The sequence below is a fragment of the Prosopis cineraria genome, unplaced genomic scaffold, assembly GCF_029017545.1.
Source record: "Prosopis cineraria cultivar Desert tree isolate PC_DT_omini unplaced genomic scaffold, ASM2901754v1 PC14, whole genome shotgun sequence".
Classification (NCBI taxonomy): Eukaryota; Viridiplantae; Streptophyta; class Magnoliopsida; order Fabales; family Fabaceae; genus Prosopis; species Prosopis cineraria.
In genome coordinates, this window is record NW_026555345.1 from 3,335,605 (window position 1) to 3,359,107 (window position 23,503).

General features: G+C 32.5%; 3 protein-coding genes across 3 annotated transcripts; 1 reads left to right on the forward strand and 2 right to left on the reverse strand.

The window, feature by feature from the left end:
- On the reverse strand, positions 1-1,609 carry LOC129293625 (scopoletin glucosyltransferase-like). The gene has a single exon (XM_054931686.1). It carries the CDS (start codon positions 1,607-1,609, stop codon positions 101-103), a length of 1,509 nt encoding a protein of 502 aa, XP_054787661.1. The 3' UTR covers positions 1-100.
- A 5,879-nt stretch (positions 1,610-7,488) lies between these two features.
- On the reverse strand, positions 7,489-9,188 carry LOC129292585 (probable UDP-glucosyl transferase 73B6). The gene has a single exon (XM_054930157.1). It carries the CDS (start codon positions 9,049-9,051, stop codon positions 7,603-7,605), a length of 1,449 nt encoding a protein of 482 aa, XP_054786132.1. The 5' UTR covers positions 9,052-9,188; the 3' UTR covers positions 7,489-7,602.
- A 9,825-nt stretch (positions 9,189-19,013) lies between these two features.
- Positions 19,014-20,237, forward strand: LOC129292172 (protein IRX15-LIKE-like). Its single transcript, XM_054929719.1, has one exon. It carries the CDS (start codon positions 19,033-19,035, stop codon positions 20,026-20,028), a length of 996 nt encoding a protein of 331 aa, XP_054785694.1. The 5' UTR covers positions 19,014-19,032; the 3' UTR covers positions 20,029-20,237.
- Positions 20,238-23,503: the final 3,266 nt, after the last annotated feature.

Genomic DNA, 23,503 nt, shown 5'->3' on the forward strand with positions numbered 1-23,503 from the left:
GAACATTAATCAACATAAAGCTGATGTTAACTGCAGCGCTACAAGTACGGGTCAAAGGAACCTTGTTGGATGCAAAATGGGAGACAAAACGGTATGCAGTTCAATCGGAGGGCCCCACAAGCTCTTCTATAAGACAACTCAAGTCAGAGTAGGACGATCCTCCTTCCTCCGTAGCCTCCCTCGCCATCTTCGAAAGTTTCTTTGCTCTGTTTCTCATTTCCTCTGCTTCTTCTCCTTCCATGATCTCTTTCACTGCGTTCACGATCGCCTCCTCCTCTATGTAATCCCCCACCACCGGAACCCACTTCTTCACGCCCACCGGAATCCCAACTCCCAGCACTTCCGTCACTAACTTCTCGTTATAAAATTGTTCGGCTGACACAGGCCACGTCACCATTGGCACACCTGCACTCACTCCTTCCAGTGTTGAATTCCACCCGCAATGTGTCACAAACCCGCCCACCGATTTGTGATCCAGAATCAACATCTGTGGGGCCCACCCTCGGATGATCAACCCCTTCCCTTCAATTCTCGTCTCAAATCCTTCCGGAAGCCACTCTTCGTCTTGATCTTCATCCTTCTTGCCTCTCCTCACAACCCAGATGAAATTCTGTCCAGAAGCTTCTAGACCCCTAGCTATTTCCTTCAGCTGAGGTTCGGTGAAGTTTGATTTACTTCCGAAGCAGATGTAAATAACAGAGTCGGGTTTCTTGGAGTCAAGCCACTTCAAGCAGTCTCCTGCATCCATGGAAGCTTGTTTTCCCCTGTTTGATTTTTCATTCTGGTCTCTGTTGCATAGAGAAAGTGGGCCTATGTGCCATGCCTTTCTTCCAAGCACTTTCTTATAATGATCTGCATAGATTCCCTCCAGTTCATAGAAGCTATTCACGACCACCCCGAAGCTCGTCACCTCGGATTGCTTCTCAGCTTTAAACAATCTGGAAAGGAAAGTATCTTCATTGCTCATGAGGAAAGCACGCAAAAGCATCCTTGTCATCTGAATCTCGATTCCCGGCAGATTAGGGATCACAAACGGGTCTGAATCAGACGCGACATCCTTGTAAGGTTGGTGGACTGTTACAGAATCGCCCGCACATAAAGGGAAAAGCCCAGTCCCATGAAAAACGATCCTCGGAATCCCAAATTTGGCTGCAGAATCGGTAGTCCACGGGAAGAAGGAACCCGCAATTAGGCAATCTGGGTGATGTTCTCGCAGGAGCTGCTCAAGAGGCTCTTGAAGCATCGCGGTTGCTTTGAAGAAGGCGGCCATCATAGAATAGGAAGAAGCTGCGTCGACATTTTGGCAGCCTTCTGGTAAGCCAGCTTCGGCGCATGGGAATCTGATGGAGAGGAGGTTGATGGGAAGGCCAAGAAGTGTGGATTGTTGGGTAGATCTGGAAATGAGAGGAAGGTTGAGTGGGGTGGTGATGATGGTGGCTCTGACGCCTCTGCTAGCGAAGAGTTTAGCCATGTCAACAGTGGGGATCATGTGGCCATGAGCAAGGAAAGGGAAGAAGAATACGTGGGGTTTGTTTTTCTGGTTTTTACTTGCCATGTTATGGCTTCTGGGTTTGCAAGTTTGACTCCGGGAAATTTTGAAGAAGAACATGAGAAATAATGCTATCAGAGGGGGATTAAATAAAGAAAAAATTGCGTGCAGCCGGGGCAGCAGCCGATGTTTGACTATATATGGTGAAAAAAGAAAGTTTGACTAAATGAACTGACAAAACAAGGGACATTGTTTAGCGAGGCGACCATCTGATCAAGGCATAAAATTTTAAATGACTATTATAGGCTCTGTTATGGGCTTATTCCTAACGGAACGGTATTGAGGGTGGAAAAATGCTTCGATTTTTTCATTTTTAAATCAACTGCAAATTGAGGACGTGCGGGATGTTTCCTGGAATTTGTCTTTTTTTTTTTTATTTCTCAATATTTTTTTATTGGAAGAATGACCGATAGATCATGAAAGAATCAATTAATTTAAATTAATTTTAAAATATCAAACTTTAGATATTTATAAGTTTAATTTTTAATTTTATAATTTGGTTGTGATGAATTTATAACTTGTATTTTAAATTTTAATAAAGGAAATAAATTTATTTATTATTTAATCATGTTAAAATTTAAAAATAAGTTACAAATTTTCACAACAATTGAAATGTGAACTTGTAAATACTTAGGTGACATTTAGTTACTAGAATAAAATAGAATGTAATGGATTGAAAAATTAAAACAAAAATAAACTAAATCACCTTTCCTCTCATTGTAAGTATGATAAAACTCATTGATATATACTATAAATGTTAAAATCATCACACTTTTCAAAAATTTCATAAATCATAATTCTCAACTTCATACACTAAATTATTTCTTTCCTTTATGAATATGTTCACCCCTTCCCTTTACTCATATTATTTTATTTTTATTTTTTCATTCTATTTTATTCTAGCAAGCAAATGGAACCTTAAAGTTTGACACTTTTATATTGGTTGGAACTTAATTTAGATTAATTGATTTCCTTAGAACTTATATATTATTTTTCCTTTGTTTATTTTATTAAATAATAATTAATATTAAACAAATTTACATACCGAATTACGCTGTGGTCCTAGCGTTCAATGGCTCTATGGGTTCCGCCTTGGATGGCTCTTCTATGGTTATTTACTTTACCAGGTAAGTAAAATCACATTTATATGAGAAGATAACAAAAAATTGCAGCCGAGAAAAAGGATACGAGCGAAATGATCGATACTGTTAAATTATCGTCTATGTTTTGCCCAAAAAAAAAAAGAATTATCGTCTATGTTTATTTTTGTATTACGTGGTTTTGCTGTTATTTAATTAATCCCAGTATAGCACGGGCATTTCTCCTGCTTTTGTATGCTACTCCCTAAAAATTGTAATATCTTTGAATTTCACCGTTTGACGAGAAATCATTTGAACTAATGGAAGGAGATGATTTTCTTTTTTTCTTTTTTGTAAAAAGGAAGATTGAATAATTAATCATGAAAGATCATAAAGAATTAAAATTTGAATGAAGGATCGCATTATTATAATCTTACTATAAAATCGGTCAGCAATATGTTGGTATTACACAAGTTCTAATTAGATTATATTAGGATATATTATTAATTATCAAAAAAGAATATATCATGATAGCTAAACAGAAATCAATAAAAATTTAAATCGATATTTATGCCTCCAAGCAAATAAAAACTGTTCGGGCAGATGATATAAATAATAAGCGTCAACTCACTTAAGAACATCATCCCTAAACATTAGGTCAGCTTGCCACTCCCAACCTAGAGCGTGACGGCCAAGAAATAAATCATTCAAGCATATCAAAGATAAACAAGCAAGTCTCACCAATACAGACACATATATTTCAATCAATTGTTTCATCTTGCCAGACAAGTCACTTAACTTGGGGCTTGTTCATAAAATTATGTAATGCGATTTTTAATTTTAAAAAAACAAAACAAAAAGAAAATTTGTTTCACCGTGTTAATTTAAAAATAGCTTTAGAATTAAAAAAATAGTTGATAATGATATTTGCACGTAATTAATGGTAGAGCTGAAAAATAGACCGAGCCTGTAGGGCCAACCCTGTTTAATCTTGATAGTTGCTAGGGTCGCGTTTGAATTTTAGAGTTTCAAAATAGAACGCAGACTTATAAGGGCTAGCCTTGATGAATCGAGTGCCTAAAAGGGCTGGTCCTACAGGGTTGAGAGCCAACTCGTTTGGGCTCATTTATTTATTTATAGTTTAAAATATTATTTATTATGATAATATTATTAATATTCTTGATGATGTTTCAAATATTTAATTGTTATAGTAGTTTTCTTAGAATTAAAATTTACATAATACTTTGATTTGTTTAATTCTAAACAATGCTTCTTTGGACAATAATTTGATTCGTGTTACGTATGTGTATTAACATTTTTAAATTATATTTTTTTAATGATAGAGTATTTTTATATTTATATAATTTTGTATTGTATGACTTGAATTGAGAATTTACAAATTTTAATAAGTTTTATTATTTGAAATAATGGTATTTTTGCATAATCAAGATATTGGTGATATTAAGAATTAAGATTTTATCTATGTGATTTGACATTAGAGTAAAATTTTATATTTTAGTAGAATGAATAAATTATTTTTAATTTAAAAAAATTAAAAAAACTAAAAGGGCCTGAAGTTTGCGAGCCAACCTTAAGCCCGTTATGCTTAGAATCAAGCTTTAAATATGAGCCTTTCAAAAGATATTTGAGCTTAAATGAGCTAATTCTTTTAAACCTGAGCTCGTCAAGGGACGAGTCAGTCCGTTTTTTCAACTCTAATTAATAATAATTTTTTATAACAAAGATTAATCAAACTAGCTATTCCAATAATCAAATGAGATGTATTTTGAAAATAAGAAAAATAAAATGAAAAACCACTTTAAGATATTTTCATTTTTTCAAAATAAAAATAATAACAATTTAAAAAAAATTAAATACAAAACACTTATTCAAATGAGTTTCTTAAAAAAAAATTGAAAATGTAAACTAAACAGGTCTAATCCTTAATCTCTCATAGTCATCTTCTTAATTCTCTCTTTACATCTTTTGAAAATTGTGAACTTGCTCTATTCTAAATGCTTCTTCTAAAAATTAGGGGTATTTTTAAGAGTTTGGTTAGCTCAACCCTGCCCGAGCTATTCAAATAAATTGAGCCAGGCATTAGGTAGGGATCAAATCCTACCTCGCCTAATTCAACTAGAACATATATCATTTTTTTGTTTTTTAATATTTTTGTGAATAATATTTATTTTATAATATTATTTTGATTAGCTCTTATCATAAACTATATTATTTTTATATTTTTTTTGGATACTTCTCATAATTACTATTTTTTTAATCTTTTTCAAAAGTAAAAAATTACTTTTAATTTAATATTATGTAAAAATAATTGATAGTTGTTGGTCATAATTTTTAAAAAGTTACATTTGATTGTGATATTAATTTTATAAGTAATATATTTAAAATGATAATAATTTTATCTTTTGAAAAAATTCTTTATATATTTTTAAAAAAATATGAAAAAAAAATTCCGGGTCAAGCATTAGCCAGCCCGAACTACACATTGGACCTAGCATGAGAGAAGAGTGATTCCCGGCCCGATTTCATGCACGTGCAGCTCTGACGAAAATCACAAACGGCACATGTCGGTATCCTTCCTCCCTTCCCCGCGCAAGTCCCCGTGATACCAACGGTAAATATGGCCGACTTTTCGCTGCACGAGGAATCATGGCTTCCATAGTCACCACCCCCGCTAAACCCACTTTTTCCCTATAATATTCGGAAAATCCAAAATCCTGCAAGTTCCAACATCAACATTGTAGGTGTAGCCATCGAATTCCCCACCCTTGAAGCTGTGTCAACATAACTTTATTAATTTAATTAACTCGCTTAGATTTGAATGACTTGGTTAAAAACGCACTAACCCTCTGCTTGGATGAGAAAAAACAGAAAATGAAAAGAAAAAAATCAAAACAAAAATTATGACTTTTTCTTTTATTCTTTGTGGGGAGGAAATCACTTTTTATGTTTAAAAGCACAGGAAACAGAAAAAAAAAAAAGAAGATAAGCAAAAATTACAATAATTACAATAGCCTTGTGTTAAAATATATCATGTTTTATGTAATTATTTTTACAAAATAAATTGAAGGCAAAAATCATATTAAAATTAACATTATCAAAAAATTTTTAAATCAAATTAGTTGCTAAAAGAAATTTTTTATTTCAAAACTTTGTTGCCTAGCCATTTAATATATATATATATATATATATGCATACAGATTTTCGTGTTGGCTTGATTTTCAGTAAGGGTTTGAAGCGTCATGACCTTTTGAATGTATATGTGTGCAGGCACACCAGAAAATCAAGTTTTAAAAAGAGTAAGTTGCAATAGATGATTAAATGGGTTCTCAAAATCATTTCAAGAATAGTGATGAGATGTATTGTGATTGAGAAGTAGGTACAATAAGGTGTTTTGTGAACATGGAAAAGCAAATGAGCTTGCAAAACTAGTGTAAGGGGTTAAGTTTGTACAAGAAAAGTTAGTCATGTTAAGCAAAGTAGAGGATGACATAAAGTCAAGTAGTATATTTGTGCTGGGCAAGTTTGGTATAAATTTGGCAAAATGTTGAGTGTCATTGAGTTACGTATTCATTGTCTATTTATAACAAATGGAAACAATGTGTTCCTTTTCAAATTTAAGTTTGGTGCTAATGGGAGCAAGTAATTATTTGTTCCTTCAAATTCCTGAGAGGTGCTTCGTCGTGTGGTGTAATGGGCATGAACGGGCAAAGAATCTCGGAAAGTGGGCAAAGTATGCATGACTCTGTCAATCCTTTTCTCAAAATACACGTCCCACTTACTCATACAAAGGTGGACATCTAATTAGGTTGAATATATTCCTTTACTAGTTCGGGCTTCGGGGAATCATCATAATTGAACCTATTGTTCTGGTCTTCGTTCAAATAATATACAAATTAAATGAGTAAATTGACCGTCATGCTATAATAAAAAATTTTATTTGCCAAAATACTATACTTTCAAAAACATTTATTAAGATACTACAAATTAAAAATCAATCTGGTAGATACCAAGTTTCGAAATTTCTTCTGTTTCAGACATATATAAAACCTGGCTTTCATAGCTCCAAGTTTCATACAATTAGAGAGAAAAATTCAAATGTACTTGTTAGTCTGCCACACACCCCCCCCAATGCACCGCTGGTTCATTTTCTTTTCTCGATTGGTGTTACTTTCCTTCCTATGACAAAAGTTACAAACAATTCTCCCGCTCCTCGTGTATATATGATTGTATCATGATGGTCAATTTGCCAATTAAATGATTAGGTGATAATTAAGGGGGTGTGTGCAGTGGGTGAAGCTAGAACCTGCAAAACGTCAACGAGACGCTGGATTTGAGAAGGCGAGAAGAGGAAGAAGCTAGAAGATGCATACTCGGTGAGCCGAGGAAGCAGCTGGAACGCGCAAGAGGGAGAGGGGCGAGGATGACCATCTTTGGTGGAGAAGGCTCGAGAAGTAGGCGTGTAGCGTGAAATAAATTTTCTCTCTCAAAATTTACCCATATGTAGGGAAAATTTGAGAGAAAAATGTAGTGAATTTCACATTCAATTTTTTTCTCTATTTTTTTAATTACATTTTTCTCTCCCAAGAGAATGCTTATTTTTCTAGACGAATCCATAAACAAATCCAGTAAAAAAAAAAAAAAATTCAAAGACCAATGAAATTGGGAAGCACCCCAAGCTCCCTAAATACGTCATCGCTTTTTTTTTCCCCCTTATTTTTTTTAATTTTCTTTTCTCCCACGTTTTTAACTTATCAAAAGAGAATATTAACGTGGGTGCGGAAGGAGTATATGCATAAAATGTCTAATATAAATGCCAAAGCGATTCGAGAGTCTGCTGGATGGTGAACAAGCTCAATATTATTCATCATCAAGCTAATGTTAACAGCAGAGTCACTGGTAAGAGTCAAAGGAACCTTTGTCGAATGCAAAATGGGAGACAAAACAGTATGTAGTTCAATAGGAGCGCCCCACAAGCTCTTCTATAAGACAATTCAAGTCAGAGTAGGATGATCCTCCTTCCTCCACAGCCTCCATCGCCATCTTCGAAAGTTTCTTTGCTCTGTTTCTCATTTCCTCTGCTTCGTCTCCTTCCATGATCTCTTTCACTGCCTTCACGATCGCCTCCTTCTCTATGTAATCCCCCACCACCGGAACCCATTTCTTCACTCCCACCGCTACCCCAATTCTCAGCACTTCAGTCACTAACTTCTCGTTATAAAATTGTTCGGCTGACACAGGCCACGTCACCATCGGTACACCTGCACTCACTCCTTCCAGCGTCGAATTCCACCCACAGTGAGTGACAAACCCACCCACCGATTCGTGTTCCAGAATCAACACTTGTGGGGCCCAACCTCTAATGATCAACTCCTTCCCTTCCGTTCTCTCCTCAAATCCTTCCGGAAGCCAATCTTCATCTCCATCCTTCTTGCTTCTCCTCACTACCCAGATGAAATTCTGTCCAGAAGCTTCTAGACCCGCGGCTATTTCCTTGAGCTGAGGTTTGGTGAAGTCTGATCTGCTTCCGAAGCAGATGTACATAACAGAGTCGGGTTTCTTGGAGTCAAGCCACTTCAAGCAGTCTCCTGCATCCATGGAAGCTTGTTTTCCCCTGTTTGATTTTTCATTCTGGTCTCTGTTGCATAAAGATAGTGGGCCTATGTGCCATGCCTTTCTTCTAAGCACTTTCTTATAATGATCTGCATAGATTCCCTCTAATTCATAGAAGCTATTCACGACCACCCCGAAGCTTGTCAGTTCGGATTGCTTCGAAGCTTTAAACAATCTGGAAAAGAAAGTATCTTCATTGCTCATGAGGAAAGCAGGCAAAAGCATCCTTGTCATCTGAATCTCGATTCCCGGCAGATTAGGGATCACAAACGGGTCTGAATCAGACGCGACATCCTTGTAAGGTTGGTGGACTGTTACAGAATCGCCCGCACATAAAGGGAAAAGCCCAGTCCCGTGAAAAACGATCCTCGGAATCCCAAATTTGGCTGCAGAATCAGTGGCCCACGGAAAGAACGAACCGGCAATGAGGCAATCTGGGTGATGTTCTCGCAGGAGCTGCTCCAGAGGCTCTTGAAGCATCGTGGTTGCTTCGAAGAAGTTGGGAATCATAGAATAGGAAGATACAGCGTCAGCATTTTCGCAGCCTTCTGGTAAGCCAGCTTCGACGCACGGGAATCTGATGGAGAGGAGGTTGATGGGAAGGCCAAGAAGTGTGGACTGTTGGATAGATCTGGAAATGAGAGGAAGGTTGAGAGGGGTGGTGATGATGGTAGCTCTGACGCCTCTGCTAGCAAAGAGTTTAGCCATGTCAACAGTGGGGATCATGTGGCCATGAGCAAGGAAAGGGAAGAAGAATATGTGGAGTTTGTGTTTCTGGTTTTCACTCGCCATGTTCTGCTTTCTTTGTTAGCAAGCTTTTGCGTTTTGAGACCTGTTCTGGGAAATTTTGAATGAGAAGAACAGGAAATTACACTATTGGAGAGGGGTTAAATTAAAGAAATTGCGTGCAGGCGATGCAGCAGATGATGTTTGACTACATTTGATGAAGAAAGAAAGTTTGACTAATTGACTAACAAAACGACAAGAGACATTGTTTAGTGTGACGACCATCAGACTGCAATAAATCAATCTTTTTAAAATCGCATCGACATTGAACCAGAAAAATGAGTGATTCATCATTCTTCTGCAATAATTAAATAAAAATAATATTAAATATATATAATAAATAAAAAAATTATAATATATTAATAAAATAACATAATATAATTATAAATTATAATTTTATAATTTATTAAAGATAAGTGTATTTTGATTAAATTAAATATAAATAAATTTAAAAGTATTTATATTTGTATTTATAATTATCAATATTTTTATAAAAAATGATTTCAAATCATATTTTATATATATGAATTGTTTAAAAATAAAGATAATTTTTAATAGGATTTAATTTTTAAAATTTTTAAGCTTTTTTTAATATTATGTCTATAATTGTCTAAATTTTTAAAAATTATTTCAGTCTCAAATTCAACTCTAATTTCTAGCTAAATAATGATTCAACTTTGGTCCAATTTTGTTCTGTCATAAAAATAGTTTAAGTTATTGTAATAAATGACTATATCGTGTTTTGAGGCTAAAAGAACGGAATTGAGGGTCGGAAAATGCTTTGATTTTTCTGTCAATTACAAATTACAAATTGAGGGTGAGTGGGGAATATCCAAGAATTAGATATTTTTATTTGTTAATATTTTTATTTTATTAAAGAATAATTAATACCATTAAAATTATTGTGGTACAAGCGTTCAATTGCTTTATGGGTTCCGCTTTGGATGGCCCCACCTTTGGACCACTGCACCAGCAAAGTAAATATTTATGGTACTATTTAAAATTATTTTTATTTTATTATTTTAAGAATTGATATTTTATAAAATATATTTTCAGAATAAAAAAATAATAAAATATTTTTATTTTTCAGAACAATAATCACAGTATTTTTAAAAGTTGTTTTTATTTTTTATTTTTCGAAATAATATTTTTTATTTTTTAAAATACTTTTTAAAAATACATTATCAAATAATTTTTTTTTATTTTTTTATTATGAAAAATAAAAAACGATTCTCATAATAAATTTTCAAACAGACACTATATTAGGCTTGAACAGATATTCCAGCAATAAATAGATAGAAAGAAAGAAAAAAAGAAAAAAGATAAGAACAAAATGATTAATTTTTTTTTTTTGTATGGTATACAGAACGGGGGTCCAAGCCCAAAACTAAAAACTTAAACACTGAAGACTCTCATATTGATATAAGTGATGCCCAATTCATCTCTGAGAAGCGTTTCTTCAAGGCCATCCGGCATTCCGGCGGCTCGTGTATCAGCTCTATCGAAGTGGCTTGAAGCACACAACGCAAAATGATTAATTATATTATGGTGTGTTTAGATTAATAAAAATTTAAATTTGGATTAAATTTTTTGTTTAGATAAATAAAATTTTATAGATTACATTTCATTTGTAATTTAAAATTCTTCTTAAATTCTAATCATTTAAAATTTCTAACCACTTCCAACTTTTTATTTTTTTTCTTGTTTTTATTATGTGATGGTCGTATTTTTTCTAATCTCTCGTCAATTAAAAAATATAAGTAAATTTATTATTTTTTCATTTGTTTAATTTTAAATTTTAACTCATCTCTTTTCTTTATTTATTTTTTTAAAACTATCCAAATAAAAAATCTTGAATACATGAATTCTAAATATAAGATTTCAAATGTAAGATTTTAAATCTAAATTTCAAATTCAAATGTTATCTTAATTTGTAAATGTTTATTCTTTTATTATGTTGTTCTTTTACTCTTTAATCCCTGTACAGGACGAGCATTTCTCCAGTTCCTGCACATTAAGCTGTCAAAAGGATTTAAATCTTTCAAAGTTGAGGTTGGTGAATTTAGGTGAATTTTTTTTTTATATTTTTGCTCATTTTTTTTCATAAAATCTGAAATCTTCTCTCTCGTCACAAAAATTCATCAATTTCAATTTTAAAGAATTGTAAGACATTTTTGAGTTCTGAGTTCCAACTATATGTCACGTGTCAATAAAAATAATTATTTCTTTTTATATAATAGCAATAATTAAATGAAAAGCAGAAAAAAGTGGAGAGCAACAAAAATGAGGAGAAACTTACTTATTTCATCCATTACTTCATGGGTGGACATTTCTCTGGAGATTTTTATTGTATTAATCTCACTGTGGTGACAAAAAAACAAATATGTCATTACGTCATGTAAAAATCTTCAATATTTTGTAACCCACTTCTAAATTTATTCTAAATTTCCGATTTCGTATAGAGTAATATTATGGTTTGAAGCACACTTGAACATCCATTTCTGAACTAGAAATTTTAAGTTCATACTCTATGTCTCTATCCCATGCATTCATGTTGTTGAAGAAAAAGTCACATTGGAAGATGGAAATATATATGCACATGTAATTTATATTTAGAGTTAAAGTACAAATATATACTTAATATTTTCAGCTATACGCACCCCACATTTTAAAGTATCTTTTGGTGCAATTTTGCCTCAATATTTTTTAAAATGGTACAATATCACTTACTGTTATGGTTTGACTAAGTTGATTGTTAACTTAATAATTTTGATCATTATTTTCTTATCTAGCTTGAAAAGTCAACATCCACATCTTTTTTTTTTTATCAATTCCAAGTCATCAATCACCAAAAAATCTCTTCTTCCCCATCCCAAAATCATCCTCGGAGAAGAAATTTCATTGTTCAATTACAACACCACATTTCTGCGGCTTTACAATTCACATCTTAAAAAAATTTGCAACTCTCACTTGAACATGTTTATGAGATTTAGAAACAACAACACCCATTGCAAATCAAAAAAGAAAAATTTTAGCAACCATTCTTATATTTTGAATGACAAATTTTAGAAAGCACAAACCACAAGCATTGTAAGATCACCCTTGTTATCTCAACATATAGCCAAAACCACCACGGCAATCGTGGAATTAACCTAAGCAAATTATCAAATTTTGTTTAAACCTAAACAAGATAAAAACTAGGATTACAAGTTTGATTAGCTTAGACTTTTCAAAAACAAGTAAAATTTATAAATTTGAATAAAAACATACATAGAAGCATGAGATATCATATTGTATTTAAAAAATTTGAAAAAAGGTTTAAAATATCAAGAAAAGCATAATAGAAGAGGGTGTCGCAGCCTATTCTTTTTTGTGTCATGTGCAGTAACGCATCACCAAAACTGATAGCATTAATTAATAACACAAGGGCCAAACTTTAGACTTATCCCAATTTTCAATTTGACGTCTAATCAATTTAAGTGTTTATAAAAAGATCTTTTAACAAATTAGCTAATAACACAAATTTTAATCCAAAATTATTTTACACAAAAAAGTTGGACACCTGTAAGATTGCCCTTACTAATCCACCATTAATACCAAATATCATGGTAGTCCTCAAATTAATCCAATAAGGTTATCAAGTTTTAAATATTTGCATAATTGGGATCTTAAGTTTTCAAAATTTAAATGAGTACTCAAATATCATTTTATGAATTAAAATCAGAGTAGATATAAATACAAAAGCATGTGATATCAAAAAAAATTTAAAGCATTGCTTTTTTTTTTGTAAGATTAAAGCATTGCTTTTTCATTGAAAACAAAACAACATTGCAGGAAAACAAGAGGTAGGCTGTAGCACACTCCTCGCCGTGCAATGCACCTGTGTCGTGGCACATTGCACTAGTTGATAACATTTGCTGTTGTCATTTGATGCCATTTTTTTCATATTTATGAGTCCTGAACATTTTCAATTTTCAATTTTTAATTTTTAGTGTTTAAAAGGGTAATTAGTAAAATTGAGTACCTAATGAATTGATAATGTTTTCAAACAACTAATGAAGTTATTGGGTCATTGACAGCTTTAAAAGAGGACTAGATTGGAGTTCAGGTAGACTAGACATCAAGTGAGGCTTAAAATTTAATTTGAGCTCATTGTGTCATCCGTCGCAATGAAAGTGTCATTCGCCACAGTAGGTGTGCGAAAATTTTCTTTATCATTTTTGCACATGCAAGAAACCAGAGGAAGAAAAGGAAAGAAAATGTGAAGGGACAATAAAGGAGGAATCTTGGTCTACTAAGGCTTCATTTTTTGAGTAATTTAAAGGCATTCTAAGCTAACAATACCTTAAGATAAGGTTGTAGATTAAATATTGACCAAAACTTGTAGAGCAAGTGGACTGTTGTGGAGTAGCTTTTGCCTTGGTAACCTTTTTTATGACAAAAGGATTGAGATAATTGAAGAATTTAAACTTATTGTTTATGTGTTTGGATGGCTATGGGGATTGTTAAAACTAGAGTCGATAATTTAAGCCAAACTCGATGAGTTAACCCAAAATATTTAGGGCTAAGCTGTAAAAAAATAATAATTTTTTAATGTTTAGGCCTTATTGGGCAAGCCAAAATAGGGCTGAGAAAATTCAGGCCAAGTCTAATCGAGTTTGATGTTTGAGTTTGACCTGAATATCCAAATAATTTTTTTAAAAATATATATATAATATAAAAAAATATTAATTAATTTTTAAATTTTTATGTCATTTTATATCAAAATACTATATATTTGAGTGCATTACTATAGCTATTTTTTTAAAAAAATAAAAATATTTATATTTTCATATTTTTAATCAATAAAATATCTCACATTTAAAATATATTTTAATATTTATTTTTATATTTTAAGACTCAATTTTTTTAAAAAAGTTTTTGAGTCCTATACATCATTTGTGTATCCAAAAAAATATTTCTTATTTTTTATAAAATAAGATAATTAATTTAAAGTAAAATAAAATTAAAAATAAAATCCAGGCATGTATGAATTCTTGATTTTACTACTGAATAAATATAATAAATAGAATAATATTCTTGGATAATTATTTTATTATCATCCCCCCCAGAATTGGTTAAAAATTAAGAATAAATTAGAATAAAAATCTCTTATATGTAAGGGTTAAATAATATAAAAATTTAAAATAAAAAATGATTCCAAATATAGCATTTTACTCATATTAATTGATTTTATTTTATATAATAATAATGATGACTATTTTTCTTATATTTTTAAAAATAAAAAGTATAATTCACCCAAAAATTAATAAAAACTTTGAACTAATCGGGATAGTGATTTTAACTTAGTAATCTAACCATGATTGAATTGAGATCAACTTGATCATGATTAAAATATGTAAAATATTTACATATGACCATGATGAGAGCAATTTTTAAATAACTAAAACATTAGATTATAAGTAAAGGAAATACTCATAAATAAATTACATATAATACAATAAAATAGTAATAGACTTAACTACAAAGTTGATAGGTTATTATTTTTTATTTTATGTTTTTAAATTTAAAATAATATTTTATGCTTAACAAAATTATTTAAAAATTAAGATTGGTTCAAAAAATAAAGAAAAAATATTTTTAAAAAATTTTAGGTATTCAAGTAAGGTCGAATAAGTTCGAAGCCCAAATGTGTTAGGGCCGGGCTCAGTTATATAGGCTTTTTAGAAGGAGTAAGATACTTTAAACTCGATCCGAATAAGTTCAACTTGTATTGAGCTCAACCCGAATAAGTTAGGTTGACCTGAATTACCGACTCTAGTTAAAACTTCCTATGTCATTGTTTTGAACTAATATACTGTTAGTATGTATGTGCTTACATATTTGGCGCTTTGAAAGGGATTTATGCCAAGATTATAAGTGCATGTACTTGCAAAATTGTATGATTTGTAATGGTAATGATTGTTCTAAAATAATTCACATGTGTGTGGCTATGTGAATGGAAATATATGAGCACGATCATTGTAAAAGGTGAAAGTTTACCTTAGAATTAATTGTCAGGAGATATTGTATGAAATCCATGTAGTATACTATCACCGTGGAGGCTTTGATGTTTGATTCTATTTTATTTGGAAGTCCTAGTACTAACTGAGATAGATTGAGCATATAACACTCCTAATGTTTAAGACAAGAAATCTATGGTTTGAGAATAGACGAAGGTGTCCTTGGTCGAGGCTGCCTCGCGTAATTGGTGAGCTTGAACCAATCCAATCACACAGACTTGGTTCTATTAAATTGTCAGTCCACAGATTCACTTAGAGAAAATAAAGAGGATATAAGGTGGTATGTTGATTAGTCATTCGTCATAATTATAAAACCATGTCTAAACTAAAATACATATTTTATTGTCACTTCACATACTCATATACTATTCTTACACATAAGTAGTTATATTAGATTATTTCGTTATTGAGTTCTCAACTCACCTTGTGATTATATTTTACAGATGAAGGTTCTAATAAGGGCAAAGGGAAGGAAGATTATGTCGGGATTTGATGAGCTTAAGTTTGAATAGCTTTTCCCCTCTCTTTTGGTATTTTGTAATGAATTGTTTATATCAATATGCCAACGTAGTAGTATATATTGATTTAGGTATCACTTGTCTGAGAATATATAGTTTTGGTATCTTGACCTAGAATGATAAAAATTTAATGAAATGACTATTAAAGGTTAAGATACTAATACAAGTGGTAACATTAATGGTAGTTGTATGTGTTTGGATGACCAAGAAATTATAAAATATGATGTATAGTTACCCCTTAAATTATTGTGCAATGGGGGTTTTTACGGCCAACTTATGTTTGGATTGTGCATGTGTTGAATAATTGTTCAATTAGGTATATTGTGGTTCAATTGAGTTGGTTTAAGTGGTTCTAGGTTCATTGGCACTTGGTTGGTTGGTCTAGACACCCTTGTGTGTGTTTTTAAAGAAAAAAGGGCAATCTTGTGTTTGGGTATTTAACTTTTAAATGGTAAAGTGTTTGGTTGTAAGACTAGTGTCAATAACTAAGTGGCTTAGAGAAATATGTATGAATACTTGAATCGCTCAAATTAAAACGTCAGATGGCAAAAATGTGCACTTCAAAAGTTAGTCCCAAAGTACTATCATAACAGTAGGGATGCGTCATGGTGCATTACACAATAAGGGAATTGATCTCTTTGTGTCATTTGCTTGGAGCAATTTGGAAAGTGCCCAAAATGCCCTCTTTTGATCGTTGTATGGCTTAATTTATGTTTTAATGCTTTTGCTATATCTTTTAACTTGTTTTAAACTATTGTTTGAACTTAAAATTTTTTGAAAAAGGGTTTCTTATAATCTCAAATGTTTTAAAATGATTTTTAAACTTTTATGTTATGATAACTTCATATAAAGAATTAATTAATCCTGGTTATCACAATGATATCGTGTGTACGTATATTGTATCTTGATAATATTAAGACGAACATTACAAGTCCAAACTCAATGACGCAAAAAAAAAAAATTAAACTTAGACTTAGATAACTCAAACAATTCCTCTATTTAAGTCAATGGATTCAAACCTACAGTACCATAGGTCCAAAAATTATTCTCCTAAGGCAAACACTAGCTTAAAAACGTTGTAGAGAGAAAGAGGAGAGGCTAGTGGGGGCTTATCTTAGTGTAAACAAGCTCGAATCACTCCAATAAGCTCTAACCACTAAGCCCTAATAGCCCGCGCTACAGCAGATGATACAAGGAGAGAAAACTTTTGTTTCCTCCTTATGTCAGGGTCCATGTGGCCTAACTCTACTTTAAACTTGATCTAAAGGCTGCAACCATAACCCAATAGGTCCATTAGCTTTCTTTAACTATCCACTAACTTAATTCCACTTAAATTTACTTAGTTACCATTATTAATTGAATTAATCAGGAGTTAAATTTTAGGATGTTACAAGCATTCAAATCGATCTTAGTAAAGCACAAATCAACTAAGATAAATTTTAAACTAGGGGGAAAACCTTCAGCCCAAATCAATTGTCTAAAAAATAGAAGAAATGAAACCCAAAGATAAACATTTTTTAAATATTACTTCCCTCAAGTTCTTTTGCTCTAAATTTGTGACCCATAAGCGCAAATACAATCTTCAAACTATGAACAGATTTAAGAGCCAAAATGCACACATGAACTAGGCTTAGATTCAACAAACCCATAATAGAAGGTGCCATCGTCGGTCTCATAAAGTACCTAGAATTAAAGGTGAAATATTTGAATTATCGACAACCTTGTGATTTGGACCAACAAATCTAGATAACTTAAGCGAAGAGATACTGAGTAAAGACGTCATTTAGGTTTTGGTTTTCCACAGAGAAGGTCGAAGGTTTCCTAGGCTTGAGATTTGGGAGATGATGAAGGCGGAGAGGAAGAGATAGAAGGAAGACTCGCAATGCTGCTTCTAGAAATCAACAATGTTGCTTCTAGTTCAACCCGCTTGCTTTCTTGTTCTTGGACAAAACAAGAAAGAATTGAAGGGATCAAGGGAGAGCTTCAAGGATCAGACTGTGTGTTTTGTGATCAACCTCAATGATTCGACGTCCACTAACAAGTTCACCAATGATTTGATAGGAAGGAAGTTTTAGCCAAGATGAGAGGGGATCAATCGAAGAAGACAAGGAAGGAGAAAGGTAACGAAGATGAAGCTCTCCTTAAAATTGAAAGGGGATTTGATCAAAGAAAGAAAAAGGGAGAAGAATGAAGAAGAAGAGACTGGGCACTGGGTTCTTTTTTTTTAATTTTAAAAAATATGCCATATGGTTTGTTAAAATTGGGATTGATAGTCAAATTAATAATCAACCAAGTCAAACCTAATAGTGAAATAATATTGCACCATTTTAAAAATTGGTTGGAAGTGAAATTGTGCAAAAAAATATTTTAAAATTTAGAGTGTACCTGACTAAAAATATTAAGAATATATTTATACTTTAATCCTTTATATTTATAATAGAATGATGTGCCATCTCTGCCACCACTTGCTTCACCTGCGAAAAAGCAAAAGGAACACAAAACACACACGTGTAAAAAGAAATGGCCACGCTAGCTAACCCGCTTTTTGAGTTCTACATCTGGTTTTCTCATAAGTCATATCCCGCCTCAATCCTTTAGATTTTATTTGATACTCATGAATATTAATCTTGATATTGAGAATATGAATACCTTAATGAAAAAAAAAAAAAACAGACACCTAAAGAATAATGAATATTGTGACATATTTCATATTCTGTACTTTTGAAAACTCATTTTTCTTTACTAGATCAATTTCAACTGAATATTAGGCCATATTTTAGCCCCCTGCTCCATGTGACACTCCCTGGCTCCAACATTTTTGTCATGTTATGCCTCCCTTGTTTTGTGAATCAACACCAACTTCTTTCAGTTTACTTCTGGCAGAATCAAAACTTGTATTAAATTATAGTGTTCAAAGGTCGTTTCATGCCAGGTTCAAAGCATAAATAAATTATACTTTCAAATATACAATTTTTTATTGTATCAAAACGTTGGTGCGCTTATTTTTCACTAAGCTTGGGATATAAAATTTTACGAATAAATTAATTAAAAATTATACAAAAACCATCAAACAAATCGCATGAAATTAACAGGGAAAGTGAATTTTCTGAAAACAAATTTTAAATCACAAAATACAACTTTCACGCGAGTATATAAGATCACTTACAAACTGTGGGAAAGCATAGGGCTGGCCATTTATTGATAATTATTGCATGGAGTGATCTTCATGGAATACATGCCCATGGTGAAATTAAAATTTCTTTTAAAATAAGAAAATGAATACAAAAATTAAATGCTAAGGATACGTATTTTCCCTTTTTATGCCATTATTAATAACTTTTCACCCTAAGTTCTAACAGCAGTTTTCAGTTCCCAGATTCTTCGCTGTCAATCTCTCTCTTTGTCTCATGAGTGTTCTCTCTCGCATCAGAAACAGCAGAGAAGTCAAACCAAAATCCCCAGAATCCAACATGAAAATCACTAACAAAAACACCAAACTCATTCTTCTTCATTCTTCCATTCACAAGTACACTTCTGCCCACAGCAAATATCGCTTATGCCTTCTCTTCTTCCTCACATTCTTTGCCTTACTCTACACCCTCACCATCCTCATCGCCGCAGCCGCCGCCGCTACAACCACCGTCTCATCCGCCGCCGCCTCCGTGCCGCCACTCCCAGCCGCCGTAATCAAAGCTCTTATTCACTACGCCGGCGCATCTTCCACCAATGTCACCACTGAAGCTCATCCAATGTCCACCGCCGAGCTCTCCGCCGTCGCAGATACTCTGCTTCGGATCCCTAATCCCAATTTCCTTGTCTTCGGTCTCAACCACGACTCCCTCCTCTGGTTCGCTCTCAACCACCACGGCCGCACCGTGTTGCTCGACGAGAATGAATATAGGATCGCCGAGTTTGAGAAGTCCAATCCCGGAGTGGAAGCCTACGACGTTCAGTTCACCACCGAGATGCGCGAGCATGCGAAGCTGCTAATGCAGGCCAGAACGGAGTTCAAGAGCGATTGTAGGCCGGTTCAGAATCTCTTGTTCTCGGAATGCAAGCTCGGAATCAACGATTTGCCGAATCATTTATACGAAATCCCTTGGGATGTGATATTGCTGGACGGCCCGCGAGGGTACTCCCCGACGGCGCCAGGGAGGATGTCTGCGATTTTCACTGCGGCGGTGCTTGCTCGGAGCAAGAACGCCGGCAATGGAAAGAGGAACACTCATGTTTTCGTGCATGATTTGAACAGAGAGGTGGAGAGGATTTTCAGCGACGAGTTTCTCTGCCAGGAGAATTTGGTGGAGAATGTGGATTCGTTAGGGCATTTCGTGGTTACAAGTGAAACTGAGAGTGAAGCAATTTCAGAATTTTGTTCGAATCCGAGATCCGCATTATCATAGAAGACGGATAATCAAAAATCAAGTCTGGACTTTTTTTTTTTTGGCCAAAAACCAAGTCTGAAGTATTGGAACCTTCAAAAATTACTTTTTTCTTTGGCCTTTACTTTCTTATGAAGGTAATAGCAAGAAGTGTGATTAAAAGTGATAAATTAGATCAATGAAGGAAGAATCAAACTTTGGAACTTTAGGTGTTTTTCTGCGTTACTGAGGGTTTATCTTATCAGGTGCATTTTCTGACATCCCTGTGACTCACTCTGTTTTCCGAGAAACTTTGCGGAATCTGGAGTGAAGGAACGCGTGAAAGAATTAAATATACACCCTGAAGTATGAAGTATGAACTCCTTTGTCTCTGTTTCTTATCATTTATTAACAAAATAGTACTATCAATATTCAAATCGTACTCTTATTTTTTGGCCCTCTGTTTTCTTAGCAAAGAAAAGAAAAGAAACCGAAGAACGGCTGTCGCGGAGGTAGAATTTTACAGTTACCATAATAAAGGATTAAAGTGAATTAACATATAATGTCTCTCTCTTTCTTAGCAAAAACAACAACAACCACATCAACAACAATAATAATTAAAATACAGTTATCTTCTAATTAAAACATTTAACAGAGCACCGAGTGATATATACTCCATCCATCCAATAAAAACATTGTAAATATAAAGTAAATTTTATTATTAATGATAGTAGAAAAAAAATATAAGGCATTAATTAAATAGGTATTTTATTCAAAAAATGAAGCTATTAAAAAAAATAACATATAAGATTTTATTGAATTAAAATTAGTGGAGCGTGAACAACACGGTGCGTGTGCGCACAAGAATTTCTTAAATGGTAGAGTGGAAATAAAAAAGAAAGGATGTGAGAGAGAAAGTGAGGGAAGGGATAAGAAGTTGAAATATCGGTAAGAAGACGGAAGCGTGACTTACGGCGAAGAGAAGAGAGAGGGAGGCAGAGTCTATGCCTCAATCTAAGCTTGTTTGTGTTTGTCCTTCTCCAAGTCTCAACTCTCAAGTCTCTGGACAAAATATGAAAATCGCAACCAATCAAATCTTAAAATTACAGCTTGCAATTTTCTTGCATGTTTCAACTGAACTGTTACAGCAATTCTTAAACCCGGCAATCACATTTTTTCCAAAAAAAAAAACATCGGCCGTATAATGCAATTTAATTTGTGGGCAGCATTTTTACGTATCACAAATACAATTCTGTTATAAACAGAGTAACAAATGGACAATTATTAATATTTATGTGAATTTTGTAATATGTGTCTTTTAATCTCTGCACTCTTGTTCTTAAATTCCAGCCCCGTCCCACGAGTCTAAAGTGTTGTTTGTGAGATAATGCAAAGAAGATAATGTATTATGTGGATTCGAATCTTCATAAAACTATTCCTTGCAATTTCCGTAGGATGGATGGATCACATAGCCTTCTAGAATCTAGACTTGTTGGTCTCCAAATATTCCAAGACCTAATGAGAAGGATAAATCATGGAAGGTGCCCAGAATTGTTCCGACAAAGAGCCAAATTGCTGCCGTTGACAGATCTGGTCTTCTAAATAACGTGAATGGTCGGTTTGGGTTGCGTGCCTTTGTTGACCGTATCTGCAACCATTGCTCCCCTCCACGTGCTTCGTACCTTCAACATTCTCCATATCATACAACTTCTTGCTGACCAAAATATATAAGGCATTCACTGCTAATTTATAAATTTCAAAAAAATATTAGTTAAAATATTAATTTTTTAAAAAAATTATATTTTTTAAATTTTATCCTCATTAAATACCTCATATAAATATTTTAACAATAATAACCAAAATTTCAATGCAATATTTTTTAAAAAAATAATAAATAAAGTATGGGTATGATTAAAAAAACTAAATTTATTTACCAAGATAAAAAAAACATTAAATATCATTAACTTTGTTTTAAAACTTAAAAAATTTTCATCTCTATCCTTTAATAAAAAAATATTTTTAGTAATTTTTTTATTATTTTATTTTGGCAAAAAAGTAAAGTAGATAAACATAAAAAATAGTTAAATGTTATATAAATATGATTAAAAATAATTTTCTTCATCTGCCGCAATAATACCATGTGAGTACTATTCCTGTTTAAACTTAAAGTATGTCTGACAACGCAAAAGCAGCAATATTTTAATAATAAAATATTTAATATTTTAAATTTTGTCACAAATATCAATTTTATTGTTTAAGTTCTTTAAACGATTTAATATTTTATTGTGTATAAAATTTTATCAATTTAATTGTTTATATTTTTTAAATTACCATATTAGTTTTTTTTAAATTTCAAATCACAATTTAACTCTCAAATTAATTAAATGTGTCAAATATACTTCCTCCATTAAAAAATATAAGACATCTTTAATTTTTTAATATGTAATCTTTGTTTTTTTTTTAAATTGTCCTTATTGATGAATGTCTTTATATTTATTATAGGGTATTTAATAAAAATAAATATAAAAGTATATAATTAATTTAAAAATAAAGAATTATTTTATTTAAGATAAAATTTAATTAAAAATATTTTATAATTTTTAACAAAAAAGTATTAATAATTTGATGTATGTATGTATAGTTAAATAAAAATATATTAACCATCAAATCAATTTACTTTCTATGTGCCAAGGCCATAGGTGTCTACATGGTTGAAGGAATAGTGTTATGTGTATATATATATATATAAAATTAAATAAAAATATATTGACTATCAAGTCAGTTTAATTTTTATCCAGCACGTGCCTGAGCCGAAGGTGTCTCCATGATTCGTGGAATGTTGAGTGGAAATTGCTTGAGGATCCTAAGCGCATCCTCCAATGGCAACTAGAGATAGGAAAATAAATTGAATCCAAAAGTTAGTCTGTTCAACCTGTAAATTTTAATAAGTTAAGTTAAACAAATTAGTTTATTTTTAAAAATAAATTAGGCTGGTCCAATTCGCAAAAATGGCAGATTAAAACAGGCTAACTCACAGGCTAAACGAGTTGTCATGCAGGTTAGCCTATTTTTTAAAAAAATAATTTATTTTTTAATCATAATATATCTTTTTATAAATTTATAATAATGATTATATTTTTAAATTTATAAGAAAAGTTTTATCGCACTATATCAGACCGGAAATGTTATATAGTAGTGAATGTTGGGCTCTAACGGGACAACAAGAGTATAAAATTGGAGTAGCAGAGATGAAATGTTCCGATGGATGTGTGGACATACACGTAAAGATAAAATTCAAAATGAGCACGTACGCGAAAAAGTGAGGGTGGCACCTATTGAGGAAAAAATGATAAAAATCGGTTGAGATGGTTTAGGCATGTACAAAGAAACAAAAGGAGGTACCAGTGAGAAGAGTGGAACATATAACTTTGAGTCCGATTAAGAGAGGTAAAGGAAGGCCTAAGAGAACACTCTTGAAAGTTATGGAATGCGATCTCTTAATTAATAATATTCTTAA